The sequence below is a fragment of the Syngnathus scovelli genome, chromosome 14 (assembly GCF_024217435.2).
Source record: "Syngnathus scovelli strain Florida chromosome 14, RoL_Ssco_1.2, whole genome shotgun sequence".
Lineage (NCBI taxonomy): Eukaryota > Metazoa > Chordata > Actinopteri > Syngnathiformes > Syngnathidae > Syngnathus > Syngnathus scovelli.
Genome location: NC_090860.1, coordinates 14,740,945 through 14,759,888, shown reverse-complemented (window position 1 = coordinate 14,759,888; position 18,944 = coordinate 14,740,945). Strand labels below are relative to the sequence as shown.

At 44.8% G+C, this 18,944-nt stretch overlaps 1 protein-coding gene across 1 annotated transcript; it reads left to right on the top strand.

The window, feature by feature from the left end:
* The first annotated feature begins 97 nt into the window (after window positions 1-97).
* On the top strand, window positions 98-18,721 carry sobpa (sine oculis binding protein homolog (Drosophila) a). Its single transcript, XM_049741175.1, has 9 exons — window positions 98-222; window positions 366-843; window positions 962-1,321; window positions 4,879-5,002; window positions 5,437-5,646; window positions 7,561-7,712; window positions 11,276-11,371; window positions 13,491-15,399; window positions 15,575-18,721. Exons 3-8 carry the CDS (start codon window positions 1,226-1,228, stop codon window positions 15,396-15,398), a joined length of 2,586 nt encoding a protein of 861 aa, XP_049597132.1. The 5' UTR covers window positions 98-222; window positions 366-843; window positions 962-1,225; the 3' UTR covers window position 15,399; window positions 15,575-18,721.
* The last annotated feature ends 223 nt before the right edge of the window (window positions 18,722-18,944 follow it).

Genomic DNA, 18,944 nt, shown 5'->3' with positions numbered 1-18,944 from the left:
GTATACTATCAGCACTTTTTAACAGCCTTCCAAGTATCTAATGCCATTTTACTATGAAGTACTTTCGATGCCACATGTGTTCATCGGTTTATCTTTTACAGGCGCAACTCACTGGTTTGTAACTAGCTGTTTCACAACACACGACCTATTGCAGTGCGCCGCCATCTTTTACAAACGTCATTTCACACCGATGACGTCACTTCCCATCCAAGGATCGTTCATGTAAAATATAAATTTGATTTAAATATAATTTTGTCTTCAGTCTTAAATTAGGACTATAAATGTAAGAATACAATTTATATATTGTTATTTTGCCAAATAGAGTAGGGAATCCTGAGCGTAAACAAATACTTTTTTTTCCATAGGTGGCGTGGGTACTCCCTCCCGACTTACACATACTGGCACAAAAAACACTCATCAAAGTGGAACAACTTTCCTTATTTTTATATACACCCATTTCTGTTTAAAAATGTAATATGCAAGCAGTGGTGCTGGCAATGTGTTATTATGTAATGTATTTTTGTATAATAGCAGCCACTAATAATGTAACACATTTCTATTGTCTCTTTCCAATAAGCGTTGAGCGCACAACTTCCAGAGGCAATGTACAAAATGGGCAGTGAAAGTTGGATGTCACACTGCTGTCATTATAATGTGGACTGGATGGATGGATGGATGGATGGATGGATGGATGGATGGATGGATGGATGGATGGATGGATGGATGGATGGATGGATGGATGGCACCTGTTTGCCCCTTGCAGACTAGCCCCCGCCCTAAACGAATGAAGGCACTTGCACTGAACAGATGCGGCGACTGCACTGATTTGCGCTCCATTGGAAAGTGAGAAGACATGCAGTCTACCTCTAATCATCAACACGTCATATAATGTTTCAGCATAGGCCCCTCCCCCTGTCTCCTTTCCTCCCCTCGCTCAACCTCTTCTTTGACTCTTGGACAGAGGCGGGCTGGCGGGCGGCACAACACTGGCGCTGGTGCGTGCACGGACCACGGATGGGACGAGCGGAAGATGGCTGACTTAGCCCGGCACGGCAAGCCCTCGGCGGCATCACCAGCTCCAAACGGGCCGCTGAGAAGCTGCAAGACATCCGCCGTCTGGCAACAGTAAAGAGCTGCCTCTCGTTCCCACTCCTCACCTCCGACCCCCCCTCACCGGCGCTCCTCCTCCAAGCGCAAATATTGACAGAAGTATCGGTGAGAAAACATGGCAGAGATGGAAAAAGAGGGCAGACCTCCGGAAAATAAGAGAAGCCGAAAACCTGCGCACCCGGTGAAAAGGGAGATTAATGACGAGATGAAGGTAACGGATCTGCATGCTGTTTACGCGTGGAGTGCTTGTGAGGAGGAGCATGCGCGTGTTAACACACCATAGTGGCCCTTCTGGAAATGATGCGCCCAAGTGGAATATTAACAAGTATGCAAGACTAACTTGAAGTGTGTTTGGATTTGTTTGTTTGTTTGTTTGTTTTATTCCCCAAGTCCCATTGTTTAAGTCGCGCATCCTGCCAGCACACTGCATGCATGCATCCATCCATCCATCCATCCATCGGCGCGGCATCCTCATCCTTATACTGTCACTTGTTATTTGAACGAGGTTGAACGCAAGACCCCACGAGTGTGTTTCTGTCGCTTTTGTGACACTATGTCGCCGCCCGTGTATCAATGCATCTGAAAGAAATGGTTACTAGAAAATCCCGTGCGCCATGAAGGCACCTCGCGCCCCCACGACTATCATTACTATAAACGCTTCATGGAGAGCATCCAATGTGCATAATTAGTACTAATCAATGGGGGAATACTCGCCTCCTCGTGCTGCGTTTACGTGCTCATATCTGCCAAGTAAAGGCGCGCGTGTGCGTGCTGCCCGGCTGCCCAGAGGCGTGTGATCCAGATGTGCGTCTCTTGTCAGCTTTACGCGCTCGACAAGAACATCGAATCTTCCGTGTTGGGCCTGCAAGGTTCGATGACAAAACACGTTTTCTCCATTCGTGGCTTTTGTCCGGTCCTCAGTTGTGTTCATTGAGGGGAATAGATAAGTGCAGGCGACGTTTGACGGCAGATGTTCTGTGTGGCGCTTTGTCTCCCATCTCGGCATTGTTTGTACACATTTCGGCCAATCACGTTGCAAACACTCTTCGAGGTAGATATGTCGGCGAGGGGTAATTGGGATATATGTATATATATTTTTGGAGTTAGATTCTTAGGAAAAACAATGGGTTGCTGGAGCTCAGTGAGACCTGAAATAAGCCTTTTTGTGCTTGGAGCCATCCAGTAGGAATTAAGAAGCATCCCTGTGCCACAGCTTCTGTAAAAATGAATTCACTCTTCTAAATTCTGATCTCGTGTGGATGTATTTTTATTCAATGTCATGCTTAGTACTGGTGTATTTGTAAAATATTTAGTTTGGTGATGGAACATTAATATGTTTTTTTCCCCCAAATCGTTTCATTCATATCCTTAAAGTGGACTGTTAGACCAGAAGAACTACCAGTAACATATTTTATGCCGTTACCATAATATAACATTTAGGCTACCTGTAAAAAGCCTCATTAGATGTCCAAATCGACACAGCTGTCACTGTTTTCTTTAGGTTTTTTACCCGCCGATGTGATATTATTAATATTGAATATAACTCATCCACTCCAAAATACAATTGCACAAACAAACATTTTCTATTCCATGTGTACACGATTTCATCTTGAATATGTTAACCTAAAATTATAGGGGAGAAAAACACACACACACACATGCGCATACATACACACATACACAATGTTCCCTTGTGAATACGCCCCTGGAAATCTTAACAGTCTGACAGTGTTTCCTTCATCTGGCTGCAACTTAATGTGGGCCATGGCAAAGTAAGCTCCGGTGAGTAATCACGGGGAAGACTGACGGACGGACAGAGTGGGCACGGAGGGGAGAGGAAAGGGGAGAAAGGAATGTATGGAGCACGGGGCTGGCTAAGCTGTAAAAACTGTAACCTGAGCGTCTCCAGCGGCTCAGATGTCAAGGAAAGGAGAGGCAAATGAAAGCAGAGAGGGCCAGAGGAGAAAAAGTCAAAAAAGTGGACCAGTCATCCGTAAAAGGGAAAGTTTGGATGTGGATTTGGGAATTCTACCACGGTCTTTGGAGTCCTCTTCTGGTTTCTAGCCACTGTCATCATTAGTGGAAGTCATCCTGGCTATCTTACAATGGAATAAAGAGGCTGCTGGAGTTTGCTGGATTTAGATTATTTTTTTAAAATGATTAATCTCCGCTGTAAAATATGTCGGATACATATCAATGTGTAGTTTGCGTTACCGTAGTTAGATAAAGAATAATACTCTCTTTTTTTTTTATTCTGAAAATTGAAAAACCGTCTGAAAGTTCAATTTGTTCACTTACCATGAGAAGAACCCCGGATGCTTCAAGACACAGTTTGGCATAAAGTGTTTTGACGATTGCAGAGTTTTTAATCCTTTCTCCAGCACAACAGAGTTGACGTGAGATGTGATTGAAGTCTAAGAGCTACTTCACAAGTTTGATATTCCAGCCTTGAGTTCTGTTGATTGATTGATTGATTGATTGATTGATTGATTGATTTTTCATGCAAATTTTACAGTCCCGAATAACACATTAGTTGCTTTAGACACAAACCCAAATTAACATCCCACCAGAAAGGTCATTCAAAATAACACCATCCATCCATCCACCCATCCATCCATTCATCTGGTCCAAGTCGAATGCCAACCTCATGGTGGTGCTAGAGTAAAAGTGAAAGGATCACTCTTAGTCGAGTCTTGAATGGCAGGCCAGGGCAGGGCAGGGCAGGGCAGGGCAGGGCAGGGCAGGGCAGGGCAGGGCAGGGCAGGGCAGGGCAGGGATGAAGTTGACGTTACAAGATCAATATGAGATAACATTCCATCCTTGATTTTAAGGTATTTTAGCCTGGATTTGAGACAGCACCTTTTGTCTGAAGACATCCAATTTTCATGTGAACAAAAGTATTGGAACATTTGCCTGACTGCTGTTTTGTGTTGCCCAAATGTGTCCCTGCATTGAGGGGAGAAAAAAAAATGCTGTGTTGACTTTGCTCAATTTCATTGTGTGCAGTAGCTGCATGAAATGACACTCCTGGATCCAGACTTTATAAGTAGGGTATTATTATAGCTACTTCAAAAATATTTGGATCCAGATGCATTTGAAGCACTTGATGAAATAAATTCACGGAGTCAATTCAGCATTTTTTTTTCAGTTGATCACCTGTCAGTCGGACCGGCCACTTGTTGCTTGGAGGAATTGGTGGAGCGCAATTGCATGTAGCCTGTACTGCGCAGACGATAGATACTAAAGCTGTCTGTCGGTGGCTGATGGCTGCTTCCTCAAGTTTGTGCTTCCTTCTGCCGCCAAGCAGGATTAGATTGCACTCGTTCTAATCCGCCCACCTTTTCCAAGTTGTGGGTGACACGAGGGACAGCGGTGCCGTGAGACGTTTTCATTCTCCTTTCCCCTGCATTGTTTTACTACGTTCAATGTGACTGCCAATCTTTTTGTTCAATGGGAAGAATTGATCTGATGCTGCGCTTGTGCACTGTCTTTGGCCTCAACACTGATCAATGGCAGCTCTGAATAAGTACAAGAGTGATACCATTTCTTTATGGCCGCTGCTTTTTTTTTTTGGCAAATGGGTAGTTGACATTGAATTGGTTGGGTTTGGAACTGCTTGCCTCATGTCACATCCAGTCACCGTTGTGCTATTTGATATCAATACAGATCAATAGGTACTGTCAGTAGATATTAACAATCAGTTGCACTGAGTAACATTGCTCATACAGCGTTGTTTGTTTGTTTGTTTGTTTGTTTGTTTGCATGCAGAGTTTTGCAGAGAACACCATGAACGAGCTGCTGGGGTGGTACGGCTACGACAAGGTGGAGTTGAGAGACTCGGACAACTTGGATACCATAGGTCAAACGCCGCAGCACATCTCTGTCCTAAAAGGTGAAAGACACTGACATGGCAAGCATCAATACAAACGCACTAGAAATCGGGTTAGAATCATCTGGAGCAGTGTACAAACAATAGTTAGCTAATAAGGTGAGAAAAACAAACCATGCAAACAAGACACATAAATACTAGTCAGTCAGAGGACGGAAACTATTGACGCCTCACCATTTGCACAATATTGGAAAATGATTTCAAACAATACACTGCAGTCTTTTTTTTCTTCAATACCTGCTGTTTTTTCTCACTTTATTCACCAAGTTGCGTTCAAGGCCAAAGCACACTGTCACACAAGTACGCGATTTATTCATTCCGGCATTAATCCAACAAAAAAACGTTGCCCCATAATTCAAACTTAAGGTTTGCTCTGTTGTGATGGATGGATGGATTGACAGTGAGGTCAGCAGCATCTCATCACTTTTCCTTCACAGAAAATTTGTTGCCAAAAATGCCATCTTCAAGACAGAGCAGCAATGTGTCCCCGGATGGAGCCAACAGCTCACAGTGTCTGCCAAACTTCAGAAACGGAATCTCAGAACACCCCACCACATCGTCCACCTCTACAGCCAGCACCAAGGAACACGGCAACCAGCCCGTCACTGTCCCGGTCATCCCCCCGCCACTCATCAAGCCACCAACAGGTAGCAACTTTTCACAGCTCACAAACACATGAGACATGAAAAAAAAATGCAAAAAGTGAATGTAAAGGAAAACACATCCAGTTATTACTTAAAAAAAAAAAAAAAAAAAATTCATTATAATTATGTTGCGTTATCCGGCTTCAGGGGCATCTGACTTTGGAGCTTTCTATCGCAAGCTGGAGGCAAGCAATAACAATGGTGAAATTAACATTGAAACTTACTTGCCACGGCAGGCAGCAAGGACAGGTGTCTAATGAGCTAGCTACCTGCTGTACACCTTGTTTTTCTCCACCTGCTCCAAGTGTCAATATTGCCCTCTCCAAGGAAATGTCCGCACATTCCGACCAGACAGCGGCATCATTATCTCTCGCGTCTGCTGATGCACAGGAGGTTGTTACGCCCTGCGGACGCTACGAGCCGCCTTGGCATCGCCGAAGAGGATTCCGCACTGGGGACAGATGGTGCGATGCCACTTAAAGCCCCGTACCGGGCCAACACCCCTACCAAGCGCTCTCCCCTCAACCCCCCACGCATGCGCTGAATTATTCATGTACCCCTGCAGAATCTGACAAAGGCGCTTTTGAAGTGCACCTTCTTCTACACATATCAGGAAAGTCTGAATAATTGTGTAACTCCCTGTGTGCAGATGTGCGTGGTTCGCGATGGCTTTTTATTTTATTTTTTGACAAGGTGCCAGGCAGCTGGAGAACGTTGAAAAACAATCCACCTTGGGTTGGTTGCGTCTTCTCCTGAAAAGGAAGACGCTGTACTGCATTGTGAATCCACTTTTGCCCTTGCTCCACTGTAGCAATTACATAGTCACTCTTGTTTTTCTTCTATCGGTTTTATTATGAGCGGTGGGCAGGATTGCTGAAATAGAACACATATAAAAGACAGATAAAGGCTCTTAGTGTTAGATGCTGAACAGAGGAGGAATATCACCACTTATGCACTTGGTGTCCATTGTCCTGTCTTAAGAGCCTGAGGGAGCGATTTTCTTAATTGCGACTTAGTCTTTAACTTCAAATAGGATGGCTCTGCAGGTGCATTAATCCCAACAAGAGGTGAAAATCCTAGCCGGCATGCGATGAGGGGGTCAGTGGGGGCGAGAGACTAATGGCTGTGCTTTTTTTTTTTTTTTTTTTTTTTTTTCTGGCTTCACACGCGCATAGTCATAATGTGAAAATTGGGAGAGTCTCAGCGGATCTTACTTCCCTTACCACAACAGCATCAGCAGCAGCAGCAGCAGCGAGCGCTAAAAGCCTGCAGCTCATCACTGGTGACAGAGGCACCGTTTAACACCAAAGAGCCTTTTCAGTGTCGCTGAGGGTCTGTTCAAATGATGTCTTGTCCACACATCGGAGCAATGTACATTCATACATTTTAATGAGGATATTTAGAAACATTTCCAGAGATTTAACTGGCGGATTCATTCGGGATACCCGCAGCATCCAAAGCAAATCTTGCAAGAAGCGCTTTGTTCGTTCAAATTCGCATTTTCTACTGCCTTTATATATTTATACCTCTGCCGAGTCAAAGTGAGAGATAATACATCATTGTCATTTGATCATTAATAAGTTGGCGGAATTATCCAAAGCGATGATGGATAGACATGTCGCCGAGGAGTGATGTATGAGCCCAAGGAAGATCACGACACATTATTGAGACAGATCTCAACTCCATCGTGCGGACTGAACAATCACGACCGTGACAGCCAGCCAGCCAGCCAACGCAAAATGAAGACTGGAGTGGAGCAGAACTTCTCAGCACAGTGCTTTATTTTTTTGTTTGTTTAATCCCCAAACTGTATCCGGTTACCGTTTTCCCACTTGTACTCCGAACACAACTGTTAGGCAAGATGTGATGAGGCTATTTATTATTATTGTTAATCCCAACTGCATGCATTTTCAACAGATGACGATGTAACCAGCGTGCAGATCATGTGCGCCTGGTGCCAGAAGATCGGCGTCAAACGCTACTCTCTGAGCATGGGGAGTGAGCTGAAGAGTTTCTGCAGCGAGAAGTGCTTTGCAGCCTGCCGCAGAGCCTACTTCAAGAGGAACAAGGTAAAGAAATACCGCCAAATCCTCAGCAGCACTTTTTAACGGAGGGTGTACGATCAACTGATTTGAAAATGAAACACTGCTGTCACAATAGGTCAGTTCATTGAAGGGGAAGTCAACCCCCACAAATTTTCTGTGCGATGGATTAAAATGGGTGAATGGGTGAGCTGCTTAACTCGTATTCCAGAAAGGCAACATTAATCAGATTGCTGTGATTAGACCGGCGGAGCACATACAACAAACATATTGTTAAACTCGCTTAACTGGTCATGAATAGGAATATGAAAGCAGCATTATGGGATTTGAAAGTGATAATGAGATAAACGCTTGTTGAGTATTTTCCCATTTGCACAGTTGATGTGTTTGAGCAAATTTCTCCACGTTGTGTTGACTTTTTAGAAACTTTGTTTGCACTTCTCTGATAAGAGTGAGCCAGCTGCATTACATCTCTTGTTCACAAAATGTTCATCGCTTTGCCTTGAATATAAAATGAATGCATAATGTTAAAAGGATGTGGAAGGAACTCAAACCGGACTTTTACTATAAAACATCTGCAGGGGATGCTCCTGGTGCGTGTTAGCGTTGATCCGTTTGTCTCATTCTTTAAAAATCTCCTCTCTGTCTAAAGCTGGGATATTTAAGGAGTTACACTGTGAGTATGCGTTGTACTGTGATTTTCTGTCCTGAAGTCAGTTATCCATCCAACACGACCCCTTTCTCTCACTGGCGGAGCTAGAACGGGGGGGGCCACGGGGTACACCCCCCCTCCCCACGTCCTTAAAATATGCTAGGTCATCGACTTTTGGGCATTTTGCGATTTCCACTGGATTTCTTTCCCATCTTTACCTCGTCACCCATAGACAAGATTGAATTTATCAGGGTTTTGTGGAAGAAAGGGGTGTGTAAAAGAAGAAGAAAATTCAGACATATTCTTGGCCTCCCTGTGCAGGAAAAACTCCTAGCTCCACCAGTGCTTCCTTCCTCTATACCCCACCAGCACAGCAAGTAGTAATTGCGACAGCAAGGTTGTCCCTTTTTATTTCCCGTTGTTCATTGTCTGAATCTCATCATCGACCTGACTAATTCATCTTGTTTATTTGAATTGATCGCTGCACTTGTTAGAGATGTTTTGAGCACATTTGACATTCTGCTGCCTCCTGCACAGTGTACTGTTTGAACGCTAAGAACTGATGTTATTTATGGCATCGTGCCTTAAATTCATTCCACCTTGCGAGAAAGATACTTTATCATACACTTGAGATACCACCAAATAAAATAAATGATCAAATATACATAATATATGGGAACCCTTTGCTGCAATTATATATTGGGGAAAAATTTTGGCAATGCCCCAGATTTTTTGCTGCATCAGCATTTCAAATAATATTTATTTTGCATACTGAAATATAAGCAAGGTTACAGGCACGGTGGCGCAGGGTGGCCACTAACTAGCATTATTTTGCATGAATAAAAACTTATTGGTCTTATCGGGCAAGTACAAGGCGTGACGTATACATTGTAACAGTCTTTTAAAAAAACTTTCTGGAGATGATAAGGAGAGCTCATCTTTTTTTTTTTTCATTCTCGGGTTGTTGCTGTCATAGCACCAAGCTTTTTGTTCACACCGCCAAATATTCCCCCCTGGAGACCCCGACCCCCATTGACATCTCACCCCAGGAGCTCCCTCCTGGCATGAGGGTGCAGAATGCTGCTTCATGTCACATCCCCTCAAACACACATATTTGCTCCCTTCCACACCTCTCTCCCTCTCTCCCTCCCTCCCTCCCTTCGGCACGGCACGGCAAGGAAGCAGACTGAATGAGCGGAGTGTGTGCTGTGTCTATGTGTGTGTGTATGCTTGTGTGTGTCTACTGCGGTGGGGGGGACGCCTCAAGGCTTGCCTCTCACAGCTTCGGGACATTGAGGGGAAGGTGATTATATTGTAGCTGCCAGCGATTGTCTTCAAATAAAGACCCAAGTATGTCTCACTAGCTACGCATTTGGATGATATCATTTCCTAAACTTGTTTGAGTAATGAAGCGGAAATGCAGCTGTAAAAAGTACCCTACTTGGAAATGTGCATCTGATTACACTTTTTTTAATTTATTTATTTATTTTATTTTTTCCGATGTGGTGATGATGGAGAATGGATGTAAAGTGGCTTATTCTCCTGTCTTCTGCATCCATCTACGTATTCATTTCCCACTCGGCGAGGGTGTGAATACTGAGTGTGAATGGTTGTCTTTCTCCATATCTTGCCTCGTGGTTGCTTCATCAGTCTCGAGCGCAGATCGCCTTTGGCCCAAAGCCTTGAGTGAGCTTCGGCTTGGCATCATCACTGTGACGTATGCATCCATCCATCCATCCATCCATCCATCCATCCATCCATCCATCCATCCATCCATCCATCCATCCATCCATCCATCCATCCATCCGTCCGTCCGTCCGTGCGTGCGTGCGTGCGTGCGTGCGTCCGTCCGTCCGTCCGTGCGTGCGTGCGTCCGTCCGTCCGTCCATCCATCCATCCATCCATCCATCCATCCATCCATCCATCCGTCCATCCATCCATCCATCGGTCCATCCATCTCTGTTTTGTCTGTCTTCTAGTGAACACCCCACGCCTCGTTCACAGTGCCAACACCTCATTAGTACAATATGCAAATAAAGTGGCGCGGGGCCAGAGGGTCAGAGCACAAATTGGAATAATAGTGCGTGTGTGTGCGTGCGTGCGTGTGTGTGACTGTGCGTGAATGGAAGCAAACACAGCGATTGTCCCATGTCCGTGCATTCATGCGCTCATTCATTTGACCCTCCATTTGTTTTAAATCTATCTGCCATCTTTTTAACAATGTAAAATGGGCTGAAGAATTTTTCCAGATCTTGTATCCTTCGAAATGGAAAAAAAGAAAACGTCTCAATGTGTTTGACATCACCCAGTACTGCCTATTGCAGTTGCGCAAACGGAATGACATACTTTAAGGGCATGATTGTTTTCCAGATATTTCTTTTCAGTGTTTTTTTTTTAATGATCTTTTTTAATGAACATCTATGGAGGAGAAAATGCTGACTTCCATTTTTCAAAACATGTTTTGGTCAATATTGTGTCTTTACTATAAATATTAGCGTGAACTTGTAAACGGGACTCTGTGAATATGAAATGATTCCATAAATTAGCATGAATTTTACCGATGGCTTTTGCTTTGTACGCAGTCCCGTAGCGAGGCGGCGCTGAAGCACAAACCTGAATTAAGTGGAAAATTATTCCGATGAAAGAGACTTTCATAGATTTGCTATCATTTACATTTTATTATCACCACCTTTTCTTTTTTCTTTGGCCTTGGACAAATGAGCATTTAAAGGCACACTCACTGCTCAGCAATGCATGAAGGAAGACTCGCTTCCAGTCACCTACACTTTAGTTTCAAATACTTTGGATTGGTTTACTCTCAAACCAAAAGTATTTCCTCACCATTTGTGTTCCTCATTTGTTTTCCATCCTTAAGTTTCCTTGTTGCCTCTGTTCATTTTGTCCATCCATAAAAAGCAGCCATTATTTCTCCCCCCAGGCGAGAGACGACGATGGCCTCGGTGGGAAATTACTCCAGCACAGCTTTACTCAGGACTCGCCCAGGCTTGTCTTCAAGACAAACAGCGATGTGCTTGTAAGGACCCTAACCAGCTTGTTGTTTTCATGATGTTCTTTCTGTATTAGCCCAGGAGCATTTTGCAAAGGACCGGATCAAAGTTGACGATCGATCCTCCAGCCACTAAGATTGGCTTTGAGTTGGAAGACATTTGCGTTTACACGCAAGCTGACGTGTCACCTTCAACCAAATGGCGGAGCTTCAAGACCATTTGAACATTAATTGTGAAACTGTCATTGACATCTTATATGACATTTCCATACTGCTTTGAATTTGAATGTACATGACTTGAAACGACTTTGTCTGTTCCATGGGTCCCCCCCCCCCCCCCCCCCCCCCCAGATCTTTTCCTCCATCCTGACGAGTGGTAACATTTGGAATCAGGTGCACGTTGGCTGTCGGGAATTTGAAAATGTCAGTTTGGGTGAAACCACCTGAACCGACCAAAAGGCCCACCCCGAGAAATAGCCAGCACTTCTCGAATAAATGCTCACATCCAGTCTCGGATCGCTGGACTCTTCGGGGTCACTCGCAAAGTCATTAGGTTAGATGCTACTATCCGGACGAAGCCTGGCTAATGTGAGCCATCGGCGAATGGCATCTTAATTGCCCTAGTGCAAATGGTTCAAGTGCGCCACCAATGTCTGCTTCTTGGCCACGGTGGAAATAAATGACCATAATTAAATTCAACTGCAAACATCTGTGTGCAGGATGTGTAGAGCACAACTCCATTAGCGTAATGTTTCACTCACAGCGCACAGTCACTTAAGTGCTCTCCATCTGTACTTGTGACTCAAGAAACATTTGAACACATTTATAGTTCACATTTCTTAGACTTAACATTTCATTCAAAGATGGCCCCTGTGACTTTGACTTACTCATGACTCATTATGTTAACTTGGAATAAGTAGCCACCATGGAGTTTTGGAAATTCCAGCAGCAATTTTGTAGCATTTATGGTCTGGCGCTTTTTGCCCTAGTGAGGTAACCTTGCCTGCTCGCAAGCTGAATTCTCGCAGTATTTGTGAGTTCACAAAAATTCCTGAGGCTTACTCAAAGTTAAAAAAAAAAAGGAAAAAGAAAAAGCATGGATCTCACAATGCTGATTTTGCTTCCATGGTTTGGTTAAAAAGGTGTTTAAAAGGCAGTTGTTGGTGCTTTAGTTGAAATCAACAAAGTAAGCAAACAAATGGCATGGCGTGCTTGGATGCCTTTTCTATGTGGCTGGAACACATTGTCCAGTAAATGATGAGCGATTGAGAAGACAGAGCAGGTGCCTTTCTTTCTCTCTCGCTCATCTCTTCGCTGCTGCCGCTGCCGCTGCCGCTGCCAAAGAGGATTAGGCCAGATAAAGTAATGTTGCAATGCCGCCCGCGGGGCTAAAATAGTTTTTCCAGCTTCCTCCTGCTTATTAACATTCAGTACCCAGGGATCTTAAGGATGCGTGTGATGGATGGTTGTCGTTGAGGGCTCTGACAACTGATTAATGCCTTAATTATCTCCAGCAAGGACCCGCCACTCCTCCCCGAGCTGACAGAGTGAGCTGTGTGTGGCCTAACAAGTAAGACTGTGTTTAGGTCTCGCCCACTGCTATCTACTCTACCAGGGTCACATTCATTCTCTTCCTCAAGAAAAATGGGCTTGGATTTTTTATTTTTTTTTTTCCCCCTCCACACCCGAGCAAATGAAACCCCTTGCACAATCTAGTGCAGGGGCGTCCCGAAGTGCCACCGTCGCGCCCGTTTTGCCACGTCTCCCTGCCGCTGATTCAAATGATCAAGATTGGCGTCAAGTTTCTTCAGAGCGTGCCGATGAGCTGGTCAGTTTTGGTTTAGGCAGACAGACCTTTTCTCATCTGTGCTTACCCCAAATGAGGACATTGTTAAGATGTGCATATCACACACACACATGCACACACTGTTTGTACACAAGCAAGACAAATCGCTGGCAGCACGCAACCCTGAAGATTCCTCAAAGGAAGTGTTTTGAATTCAAGCTTCATTTTCCTTTATTTGATGTGCGTCTCCAGCTGCTGTCTTTTCTTAACGCTTTTCTTAACGCTACTAAATTCAATTGAGAAAGTCTTTTGAAAGCTGTGTGACTTACAGAGTGTGTGTAATATGTGTTTTTGTTCCAGGTATGTGACTGGTGCAAGCATATCCGCCACACTAAGGAGTATCTCGACTTTGGGGCTGGTGAACGACGGCTGCAGTTCTGCAGTGCCAAATGCCTGAACCAATATAAGATGGACATTTTTTATAAGGAGACCCAAGCAGCGTTGCCTGGAGCTCTCTGTAACCCTCAAGGCGAGGCTCAGGCAGAGTGCGGTGCCGGCGGCGGCGGTGGCAGCGTGCAGCTGCTCACTCCCGAATCCTGGGGCACACCTTTATCGGACGTTCGTCGGAAAGCTCCCTCACCCGGAGGGCCCGCCAACTCTTTGGCTCCTTGCACTTCATCTGCCACGTCCTCCTCGGATGCGATGTGCTCTCCATCCTCCTCTTCCGCCAAGATCCCCACACCTCGAAGCCACGAGAGCCCCGCGCTCCTGCCCCCTCCCATGCCGACTTTCGGGGTCCCTCCGGGGAGTCCTCCGATGGTGATGACTCCCCGCGGGCCCATGCCTTTGCCTCTGTTTATGGAACATCAGATGATGCAGCAAATCCGGCCGCCATTTCTCCGTGCGTCCGTCCACCCGGGCGGAGCCAACAGTCCCCTGTCAAACCCCATCATTCCTGGTATAGGTCCCCCACCTCCATCCAGGACTCTTGGTCCTGCCTCGAGCCCCATGCACAGACCCACGATGTCCCCTCATGTCCATCTCTCATCCAGCAATCCCAATCCTGGCATCATCCCCCCACATCCCGGTCTCCACATGCCGGGATTTGCCCCTTACCCCTCGCTCAACATGCTGCCCAATGGACCCCTTCCTATGCCGCCAATGATGAATTACGGCATGCCGTCCTTAGCCCCATTAGTACCGCCACCGACCCTTTTGGTCCCTTACCCTGTCATTGTACCTCTTCCGGTCCCCGTTCCCATTCCAATTCCAATCCCTTTCAACCCCAAATCTTCCAGGAACCAAGCAGAAAACGCCGAGCCTCTCTCCAGCGCACCTTTGTCTTCAGACATTTCAGCGAGCGGGCTATCAAAGTCCTCTGGAGAAGAGAGAGGCAAAGAAAGAGAAGATCCCGACGGTGTAGAGTGTCTCTCTCCTGGATGTTCAGATCGAAACAGGTCATTAGTCTCCAACAAGACTGTGAAGGTAGAAGATAATATGAGAAAGCTATGCTCAACTCTTGACACTGGACAAACGGAAGGCGTTATCGATCTAACAGTAAGCCAGAAATCGTGCCAACAGCACGTTATTCAGAAGATTCTGCCTAAGGTTCACGTCAAAGTAGAGGCGGAGTTTGAGGATGTCGGGCTGGAAAGGGAAGTCAACGGCTGTCATGATCTTGACGCATTACAACAAGCCCACACAAATACTGAGCTGTGTGGAGCCACCAGTTTACAAACACTGCAAACATCAAATTCGGCTTCCGGCAGAAATAGCCCGAATCTGGAAAGCGACGTTAGCCTATCACCTGCTCCCATCACGCCAAGGACCCAGGCTCACCCTCAAACCAACCCCGCTGCCGTCGTCAACGGTTCACGTCATACTCCCAATTTGAACTGGGACAGAACAGGAGACCATCTCACGTCTGAGGCCGACGTAGGGGAGCACGCGGCAAATGGCGAGTTGGAACGAGAAGCCCTGAAAGAAAACAATTGTTCCGAGCGCGGCTCATCGCAAGAGCAGACGGTCGAGACCGCGGAGGGCAAAGCCGACCCTGACTCCAACTTGGAGGAGGGTGAACGCGCTTACACCCTGCCATTGCTATCTACCGGGGCTTGCGTGATGATCCAGCCTGTGCCAAAGCCCGGCACTGAGAAGACAGCCATCCTTTCCTGTTCCATCAGTGCGCCATTATCAGCTGCCGGTAGTCCTGAGCTGGAGCCCCCCATGAAGAGGAGGTGTCTGCGAATCCGCAATCAAAACAAATAAGGTTGCTGCTCCACCCGCCGCCGTTTGTATTGTATGGAGCTGTGTGAGTGGAAGAGAGAATGTTTGTATTATGCTTTTATTTCTTTACAATTGAACTTAGAAACAAGGCTCTGTGTGAATGTGAAGTGTGGGCTTCCTTTCTTTGCTGACTTTTTCCCTCCCCCTGTGTTTGACAGATGGATGGATACTCTGAGGACCACTGTGCCATGCATCCATGCATCCATCCATGCATCCATGCATCCATGCATCCATCCATCCATCCATGCATCCATCCATCCATGCATCCATGCATCCATCCATCCATGCATCCATCCATCCATCCATCCATCCATCCATCCATCCATCCATCCATCCATCCATCCATCCATCCATCCATCCATCCATCCATCCATCCATCCATCCATCCATCCATCCATCCATCCATCCATCCATCCATCCATCCATCCATCCATCCATCCATCCATCCATCCATCCATCCATCCATCCATCCATCCATCCATCCATCCATCCATCCATCCATCCATCCATCCATCCATCCATCCATCCATCCACGTCACAACACACATTCACGCACGCACGCACACACGCACGCAGGCACGCACGTATCCTTGCGATCATCCAAAGTACCAGCATCACAACTCGCCTTTGACTTCTTCAAACGGATAACGTTTGCATGTTATAGAAAAGATGACAGCGCAGCGCTGCTCTTGGTTCGTGTAATTGACGCCATCATGGGAAGCGTGGAGGAAAGCTGTCAGTGGGACAGCACAACGGGCCCATCCACGTACAGTACGTAACTTCTCTGGCTTTTCTATTCCCTCCAGACTGCAGCAAAGCTGTTTGGAAGTTTCTCATTGTTTCATAGAGCCCTGCACCGTTGTCTAATTGGAGTCCGTCCCACAAGGCATATATTCAAATCATTGCTGCAGTGTGTTACTGTCGCTTCACCCAGTTCTCTCTCTTAGGCCTTATTATATGACAAGCAGAAAAGTGCACTTGGCAACCAAACACTCTGTTTTGCGCATTTTGATGGGAGGAGCCGCAAACATCATCATTACAGTCTACGGATAACCGTATGTGAATATTAACGACATCACCATGTTGTGCAGCCTCAGTATTTCTTGGTGGATTTCATTTGTTTTATCTTCAACCTCACAGAATTCAATTCAATGAATGACATTTTCAAAAATAAAATCAAATAAAAGCAGGCCCTTTTTTGTTTGATAGCATGGGAAATGACACTTTTCTATACCAGGCCATTTTGATGCTCTGAATTGAGACAGGACTGAGTGAAGCCCGCGTTGAAATATTATCGACAAGAATAATCAAACACCAGGCAATCTGAAATGTTTGCTTCACGTTTGTAATTTAATTTCCTTTTTTTTTTGCCAGATTTGTTCATGAATGTATTATATCCAATTCAAGAACTAGGACCATCACGTGTTGAGTTGAAATCATCTTTGATCACTTGTGGTGTGTTAAGACCATCACCTTGCTAAATGGATTCATCTGAGTTGCCAAAATTTGCAAGCACTTACCGTCAAATGAATTGCCCGCTCCATGGGGCATTACTTACTATCAGCTTTTTTCTTTCCAACTGTCATGTTGAGACTTTTGTATGTCCAGTATTTGGTTATTCCTGGAAAAGCTCATCACGAGTATGCATCCTCACACAGTAAATGGCTGTAAAGTTCATTTTGTGTGTGGGATGTGAGGGGGAGGTAGGTGCAAGCAGCAGCAGCACCAGCACCACCAGCAGCAGCAGCGGCGGCGGAGATTGCAGAGTGCAATCATCTGCTGCCTATTAGTCATGCATTTAGCTGTACGTCGTTGCTTGCCAAGGCCTTGTTTTGCTGTCACTTGAAGCACTTCCTTTCACTTCTCTCTAATCAATGTCAATGCCAGTCATTCTGGAGCTGCCCTTATCAGCTTGTTGCTTTTTCTACATTCTTCTAAACACCGCCACCTTTATGACATTTCATCAGAGGAGAGATTGAATGGTTTCTTTCAATCATGTTAACAACTCGGGCTTTCAAATGCTTTTCGTCACTGTCCATCGTGATTTTTAATTTTCTCATCCGATTCTAATCTTTCATTCTTTGTTGGTTAATTGAATGGTTTGGAGGGTCAGCTTTCAAAAGCGTAAGCAAAAAGTGAAAGGCCGTGGGACATTCCAAGAGCAAGAGGAAAAGACAAATAGCAAAGGTGTTCTTGCATTGATCCACGTTTGTCCTGTCAGCATCACGATGGAATAATGAATGACACAATATTTACTTTAATCACAGAATGGACCTTTCCGGTAAAGACACCCTCAGGGCAATATCATCTCCAAACATGAGGAGGTAAACGAAAATTGTCAAACCACCAAGGTTGACTCACAGTCCTTTCGAGAACGCTAGTTGACTCACGATTTGTACGTGCAGTATTCAGAATACACTTGACAAATGATTCCCACCATCAAACTCTTGCAATCATAAGCCTTTAATTTTTAGCTGTATTATAGTGGAGCTGAGCATTAATGGAAATCATTTGTGTACTCTAAAGTGCAACTACGCTATGCCGTCCACATTTCCAACTTTTGCGCTAAGCGACGATATCAAAGTGTCATTGTTACATGGAAATTCCGCTTCACCCAATCAATTTTGTGATGGCCAATAAAACAAATATTATCTATCCATCATACAAATCTTCTCAATCCGTTAGATGATAGACTGCAGGCCGGTTCCATCGCTATGAATTATGCAACGACAACCAACCCTAAAAGTGACAAAAAATTAAAAAACAAAAACAACAGAGAAGTTGCCTTATGTCTTGCTTGAATAATCTCGACAATGATGCTTATACTCTGAAGAAGTCTCTCGCTCTCTTTCTTTGTACGCAATGAAATTTACCAGAAATAACTTTTTCTCTTGTGTCAATGTATAGCTGATCAGGGTTTTTTTTCTTTTCTTCCTGTAACTTGTGTGAATTGTCACACTTTTGCTCTCAACAAAACATCCTTGTTACCGACCATCGGAATTACCTTGTGGTGAACTGTCAATCTTTTTGTGTACATTTGAGATTATTATTTATTGTTGACATGTTTTGCATTTGCAAATGACAAAACAGTGACTAAGGTGTGACCTGAACATTCTCTTTCCATGTAATTGCCTGGAGAGCAATTCAATTATTTTGTAATTATTAAAATGGAAGAAACAATATGAGGAGATCTTTTCTATTATCTGGCCAACATTAGGTTTTTTTTTTTTTTTTGTGTTGTAACAGTATTTGTTAACGAATTGCTTATGAAGAAAAATAAATAAAAGGCACACAGCTCTGTTTCAGATTGGTCATGTCTCTACAAATGCACAATCCCGACACAATGAAGGGCATTAGAATACCAGTTAGTGACTATAAATTGTCCTTGTTTATAACGTGGATAAATGTACTGTTTTATTGCAAGATACAATGTAAATAACAGAGCTTGATACATTCCAGATTTTATTATATTTTATCTTTGGCCTCCATAACGAGATACAGCCTGATATAGTAAACAAAATCAAAATG

Bases quoted from the DNA above. Each gene is read 5' to 3' on its own strand.
- sobpa (XM_049741175.1), top strand. From the start codon at position 1,226: ATGGCAGAGATGGAAAAAGAGGGCAGACCTCCGGAAAATAAGAGAAGC. The intron at 5,647-7,560 runs GTAGCAACTTTT...CATTTTCAACAG, and splicing joins ACTCATCAAGCCACCAACAG to ATGACGATGTAACCAGCGTG. The intron at 11,372-13,490 runs GTAAGGACCCTA...TTTTTGTTCCAG, and splicing joins AGACAAACAGCGATGTGCTT to GTATGTGACTGGTGCAAGCA.